The sequence below is a fragment of the Gadus chalcogrammus genome, chromosome 19 (assembly GCF_026213295.1).
Source record: "Gadus chalcogrammus isolate NIFS_2021 chromosome 19, NIFS_Gcha_1.0, whole genome shotgun sequence".
Lineage (NCBI taxonomy): Eukaryota > Metazoa > Chordata > Actinopteri > Gadiformes > Gadidae > Gadus > Gadus chalcogrammus.
Window position 1 is genome coordinate 3,822,683 of NC_079430.1, and position 7,500 is coordinate 3,830,182.

A 7,500-nucleotide genomic window follows, 5' to 3' on the forward strand; every position below is an offset into this window, starting at 1 on the left:
TCTGACGACACTGCCATCTTGGGACATGAATACAGCCACTGACATTTCTTGGTAGTGTTTGGAGGTTAAATAGTTTGTACAATGGTATGTTGACCATCGTCTCATTGTAAACCCTAAGAAAGCAGAATAAAGGATCTATAATCCAGGACATCTTGGGGATCATTCTCCGCCACTGGTCCATAATGCTTGTATAACCAAGCTGCATTCACACACATTGACTGCAATCTTTCTTTGAATGTCTGTGTTATGTATGCACTGGTAGAATCTACTTCTTGCAAAGACTCAGGATGTTTGGGGTTGGACAGAGGGTGTTGACGTTATTTTATCATGCTGTGATAGATATTACTTACATTACTATACAGAATTTCCTGATTTGGTTACGTATCAGTTCAAATCACAAATACAGACACTGGTAAGTGCCTATGCCCAGTAGCTATGACCAACACCAGTAGCTTCCCCATATCTATGGCCCACGCAAGTCATTTCCCCAATTTCTATTACCAATACCAGTAGCTTCCTCACAGGTATGCTGCCATGTCTCTTATTTAAGTTACCCAATCCAGCCTACCTGAGATAGAAGAAAGATAAAGGTATTGTCCTTGTTTAGAAGCTTGTATAGAAGCTCAACAATTTGTCTATAAAATGATTTGGTCTTATTCTATGGTATTTTGTAGTATTGTATGATGTTATGTTAACTGTAGCAAAGCCATAGTAACCCTACGCTTGTCCGTAAAGATCAGCCGTAACCACAGTAACCATACATGTCTGTAAAGTGATAAGAAACCTCTTGATGTCATGGTCCAACAGTTCTAACCAGTGTGTGTGCGTGTGTGTGTGTGTGTGTGTATGTGTGTGTGTGTGTGTGTGTGTGTGTGTCGGTGGGGGGGGGGGGGGGGTTATTTGCTATCAGCTCATTATGATACGAATGGTAATAAATATGGTGTGTGAGAGATATATGTGACATGTGAGATAATGTAACATGTGATACATATGTCAGGGGGCGAGAAGAAGGGAGAGGGAGCGACAGACAGAGAGAGTGACACATGCCAGGGTAGACCGTCAGACTGAAAGGTATCTGGTGGAGGCTCTCCACCCTCATTCCTCAGTGTCTTAAGGAGTGTTCTTTGGCCCCTAGCCAGCACCACCCAGCCAGGAGAGGCAGCCCTGCCCCACCCAGACACACCCTGGCCTGGGCACGTTCTGGCCTGGGCTGCTCCCCACTCATCCCTCCTCTGCTCTGGCTCTAGCTGTGGTTGTTGTTGTAGTGTTGGTTACGGGGTTGGTTGGTTGTGTTGTGATTCTACCTGTTCTGTCATTGCTTAGGTAACCAATCTCTGTTATTTGGGGAGATTAGTTCAATTGCAGTTTTTTGTTTAATTTGTGGTGAAGTTTGAATTCACATTTATCTGTAGATTAGTCTCCTTCTTTCAGTCTTCTGACTTATGTCACTGTACCTCTCTCTCTCTCTCTCTCTCTCTCTCTCTCTCTCTCCTCTCTCTCTCTCTCTCTCTCTCTCTCTCTCTCTCTCTCTCTCTCTCTCTCTCTCTCTCTTTCTCTCGCTTAGATACACACACACATACACACAAACACATGCACAAACACACACATACCTATGCTCATAGACATACACACACACACACACACACACACACACACACACACACACACACACACACACACACACACACACACACACACACACACACACACACACACAAAATCACACAAGCCAAAACCAAAACCAAAACCTACACAAGCCAAACCAGAGTTTACCTAACTGCTCCATCAGGCAACTGATCACGGTTAGGATATTAACTAATCCAGCCCCTCCCACCCCTAGCTCTCTCCCTCTTCCTCACTCCCTTCTCTCTCTTTTTCCCACATTCTCTGGTCGTCTCTCGGCCATGTCATGGTGGTCAATAGGAAGGCCGTAGCTAAGGGCAACACAGTACACAGCCCACCCAATAGCCTCTCTCTCTCTCTCCTCTCTCCTCTCTCTCTCTCTCCTCTCTCTCTCCCTCTCTCTCTCTCTCCCCCTCTCTGTCTTTCTCCCGCCATGGCTAACCCTGTCTGTACAACACCAACAGTGAGTATGTTGGTACTTTATCTGGTCAGTTGATAGACTTTAATCGTCTATAATCGTTTATTGTCTTTTCAAAAGTTGTCTGGTTGATCTCAATGTGAAGAGCGAGTCATTCACTCTGCGTGGTTATAGATTCTATTCCCTGTGAAGCTCAATAGCCAGGGTTAGGGTTGCATTCTTTGTGTTGGTTTAAGTTATTCATTTGACTATTTCTGAATTACCGTTCCCCTAACAGGCTACAGTTGTGAGGAGACTCAGCGGTACAACTCATCCTCCGTCGGAGAAACTAAGGAAGCTCCCAGAGGACAAAGTTGAGCTACTTCAGGGTCCTGCCGTTGAAACGCAGCAGGTACATCATCAACACTGACCAAACTCTTGGACACAGAGTACACTCAGTTCCCTTGTCTGTTTTTTTTAGCAACTTGTGGCTGTACCTACATGTCTCTGTCACTGTCACAGTGTCGGATTCACTTGATTAAGCCTGATGTTTACAATGAGCATTAGGGATGGCATCCATTTTTCATCACCTTCATTTGTTTATTAAGTAGAATCAATAAACCGTTGTTGGTTTACCTATCTGTGGGCCTCTCTGCCGACCATCTCTCTCCCATCAGCCTGCGCAGCAATGCAACCTGTCCAACCTGTCCGGCCGGCCATGTGATTCACATCCTCAGACTGAACGTGTTTCTCTCCTCAGCAGGCTCGCTCCGAGGAGAACGACGCAGGAGGAGAAGGAGGAACAGAAGGAGAATCAAGAGGACGAGTAGGAGGGAGCTACGCTTTTCCGAGCCTCACAGATCTCCAGAAGCAAACAGAAGAGGAGCTAGCAAGCTTACACACAAGGTGAGACTCACACACACACACACACACACACACACACACACACACACACGACACACACATTCGAACTTACAGACACACCGACACACACACACACACACACACACACACACACACACGACACACACATTCCAACTTACAGACACACCGACACACACACATTCCAACATACAGACACACACACACACACACACACACACACACACACACACACACACACACACACACACACACACACACACACACACACACACACACACACACACACACACACACACACACACACACACATTCACACACAGGTACCCAAACACTGCAGACACCCAGATGTGCACATACACAGTCATCATGAATAACACTCATACCAAGACTTGAGGTACATCAACCCTGCCCGACACTGGGCCCTGGTTCAGCCTCACCTGGGATATGCGCACCCTAGGGGGTACAGGAGCTGGTTCAGCCTAGGGGGTACAGGACACTGGGCCCTGGTTCAGCCTCACCTGGGATATGCGCACCCTAGGGGGTACAGGAGCTGGTTCCAGAAGGCCCTGGCAAAGAGTTCCAGTCCGCTTTGTTAAACAACACAAGGAACAAATCCTGGATTGGAGCCAAAGTACACAACGCGCAAATTACTGCGGTGGCGTCTCCCTCAAAGGCATCTGAATACAAGCTGCTCTTATTTCTACCTTTACCTTTACTTTTCATTTAACGTTACTTTTGACATCGATACCTTCGGGGGGGAAACCTCTCAGATGCTCCAACAAACACGTTAGCGGGTTTTAAACGTCTTCATAACGTTAAGATGGCCGCCGAGAACCGGTACCGTCATGAGGAGCTTACTAGAACACGATGATAGATCTCAGCCTTGTGGTGAGGTGTCGGTGGGGGGGTGAGGCTCGGGATCCCGGCCCCAGCCGGGGCCCCGTCCGCCCCGGGCCATCGGTGTTCCAGCTGTTAGCCAATCAGGAGGTTGGGATGTGACGGCATGAGGTCATCTTGTTGATTCAGGTTCTGTGGAAACCCTCTGCTGAATCACTTACCTCATTGTCTCAACCTGTGACGGGAATCGTGCCTGACAAGCCGCCACAGGTTGTTCAGATGTTGGATGTTCGGTTCAACTTTTACTTTTCTTTTGTTCCTCTGCTAGCGAGTCAGAGCGCTTGCGGCGGGATGGGGTTGTGGGTTGAAATCCCCTCGCTTGAAGCCAGACTGAGAGAGCTCCCAGCGGGGCTCTGGTTCCTAACCTCTGACCCCTGACCCCTGACCTGGCTGTCAAGTGGTAAGAACATAAACAAAGGGGCCGTTGCCATGACAACCCAGCAAGGTTCAGAAAGCAGCCAACGCCCAAAAGATCAGGAGGTCTACTGACAGTGTCTCCTCTAGAGGGTGGAGGTCAACTGAGAGTGTCTCCTCTAGAGGGTGGAGGTCTACTGACGGTGTCCCTAGAGGGTGGAGGTCAACTGAGAGTGTCTATGAGGAGGTTGGAGGTCTACTGACAGTGTCTCCACTAGAGGGTGGAGGTCTACTTACAGTGTCTCTAGAGGGTGGAGGTCTACTGACAGTGTCTCCTCTAGAGGGTGTAGGTCTACTGACGGTGTCTCCTCTAGAGGGTGGAGGTCAACTGACGGTGTCTCCTCTAGAGGGTGGAGGTCAACTGAGAGTGTCTCCACTAGAGGGTGGAGGTCAACTGAGAGTGTCTCCACTAGAGGGTGGAGGTCAACTGACAGTGTCTCCACTAGAGGGTGGAGGTCTACTGACGGTGTCCCTAGAGGGTGGAGGTCTACTGACGGTGTCCCTAGAGGGTGGAGGTCAACTGAGAGTGTCTATGAGGAGGTTGGAGGTCTACTGAGAGTGTCTCTGAGGAGGGTGGAGGTCCAATGACGGTGTCTCTAGAGGGTGGAGGTCAACTGACGGTATCTCTAGAGGGTGGAGGTCCAATGACAGTGTCTCTAGAGGGTGGAGGTCCAATGACAGTGTCTCTAGAGGGTGGAGGTCCAATGACGGTGTCTCTAGAGGGTGGAGGTCAACTGACGGTATCTCTAGAGGGTGGAGGTCCAATGACTGTGTCTCTGAGGAGAGCTTTGTGGATCACAATGTTACACAATAATATACCTATCCATCCATTCATCTTTCTCTATCTTCACACTATCACATTGACAGCTTGCGTGTGTGCGTGAGTGTGTTCAAACACACCTACATATGTACGAAAGGTTCATGGTGATTTAAACCATTAACCTAATCATTACTTGTACTGCTCATATCAACGGCTAAAATACATGGAATAGCTCAGCATTCTGAATACTTCAAATACTTCAAATTATTAACAGTCCATGTCCATCCAACCTTGTCTGGAAACATCACACACACACAAACACACACACACACACACACACACACACACACACACACACACACACACACACACACACACACACACACACACACACACACACACACACACACACACACACACACACACACACACACACACCCCACTTTACACGCAATGTTTTTTTTAAATCAGTTGCTGTACATTACTTTATATTTCCATGCTATATATTTATCATATTCCTCAAAGGGCTTTGTTTTCCAACCAACAACAGAGCTGCAGTCTGTTCTGTCTGTTTAACGGTGGTTTACCGCCCTCTGCTGGCCGTGCCCAGAGCTACCGTCATTCTCCAATGTGTGATGACCTAAATTAACTGTCTCTAACCACTACCCGCTCCACTGTCTAACCCCTTAAGGACCTGTCACTGTACTGTCTAACGCCTACCTGGTCCTTAATGACCTGTCTCTGTACTGTCTAACCCCTACCTGGTATTCAATGACCTGTCTCTGTACTGTCTAACCCCTACCTGCTCCTTAATTACCTGTCTCTGTACTGTCTAACCCCTACCTGCTTCTTAAGGACCTGTCTCTGTACTGTCTAACCCCTACCAGCTCCTTAATGACCTGTCTCTGTACTGTCTAACCCCTACCTGCTTCTTAAGGACCTGTCTCAGTACTGTCTATCCTGTACTTGTTCTTTAATGACCTGTCTCTGTACTGTCTAACCCCTACCTGGTATTCAATGACCTGTCTCTGTACTGTCTAACCTCTACCTGCTTCTTAAAGACCTGTCTCAGTACTGTTTAACCCCTACTTCGTTCAATAATGGCCTATGTCTGCACTGTTTAACCCCCTACTTGTACATTAATGACATGTATCTGAACTCATTGCAACTCTCTTTAGATATGAGTGCTAGCTGCACTAGGTCATACTAACCAAACCACAACAAACAGTTGAGAAGAAAGTGTTGATTGCGTGTTCAGTTTAGTAAGGGAGGAATAATAGAAACAGCAGAGCAACACAAACATGAGGACTGCCAGGGCAGGCCTGCTGTTGGAAGGCGTCTGAACCGACTGCTTCCCCACACAGAGGAGCCACGAGCAGCACGGCAACCCTAGACCAGGGGCTCCCAACCTCAGACTTTAGGAGGGACACCACATTGTCATCAAGACCTTTGGTGGACCACCTCATAGGCAAACAGCAAGCATAGCTATATTGCCCTGCAGTGGCTGAGCAAAGATGGCCAGCATCCCCTTTTATACACACTATTTCTGCCAGAAGGCCATGGTCAGTGGGAGACAGTGGAGAGACAAAAGTTAACAGAAATGAACACCAATCAAACATGATGGAATGCACAAAGCTACATTTTTGTATTAATTTCTCAATATATATTTGAGTATTATTGTTTATGCGTCTACTTCAAGAATAAAACCCAACGTACAACATGCAGTACCCTCGCGTACCACCAGTGGAACATGGGAACACACGGCACTAGACACAATCCTAACTGATATGATTAGTGTCTGAAGGGGGGCATTGAGTGTCACTGGCACACTTCCTTAAGATACTGTACTCTATAACTACACTTTCAAGTTCTAAGGCCAGTTTGGCAGCTCTTCCATTTTAGCCCTGCTTCAATGTGTGTGTTATGTTTGCATCCATGGTATATGTCAATAATAATGCAGCACTTCCTGGGTAGCACTTGTTCTATGAGCGCGTTGTGAAAAGGCTCTCAGCCAGCAGCTGGCTCCTAGTCTGTCGCTATCAGACCTTCAGACCTGCTCAGGGGGAACCTACCCACGTGTGGTCTACTGTTGGCTAACCAGATGTTACGTTTTGGCCAACCAGATGTTGAGTGTTGGCAAACCAGATGTTTAATGTTGGTTAACCAGATGTTTAGCTGTGTTGTGTTGGATAACCAGATGTTTAATGTTGGCAAACCAGATAATTGTTTTTTGTTGACCAGATATTTAGTGGTGGTTAACCGGATGATTATTGTTGGATAACCAGATGTTTAGTGGTGTAGTATTGGTTAACCAGATGTTTAGCTGTGTAGTGTTGGTTAACCAGAGGTTTAGTGGTGTAGTGTTGGTTAACTAGATGTTTAGCGGTGTAGTGTTGGTTAACCAGATGTTTAGGGATGTAGTGTTGGTTAACTAGATGTTTAGCTGTGTAGTGTTGGTTAACCAGATGTTTAGCGGTGTAGTGTTGGTTAACCAGATGTTTAGTGCTGTAGTGTTGGTTAACCA

At 47.1% G+C, this 7,500-nt stretch overlaps 1 protein-coding gene across 1 annotated transcript in view; it reads left to right on the forward strand.

The window, feature by feature from the left end:
• The window catches only part of LOC130372790 (uncharacterized), a 33,823-nt gene that overhangs the window by 7,567 nt on the left and 18,756 nt on the right, over positions 1 to 7,500 (forward strand). Inside the window, exons 3-4 of the mRNA XM_056578949.1 lie at positions 2,319 to 2,432; positions 2,781 to 2,926. Coding sequence (XP_056434924.1) covers positions 2,319 to 2,432; positions 2,781 to 2,926 — 260 coding nt within the window. The remainder of the gene's footprint in view (positions 1 to 2,318; positions 2,433 to 2,780; positions 2,927 to 7,500) is intronic.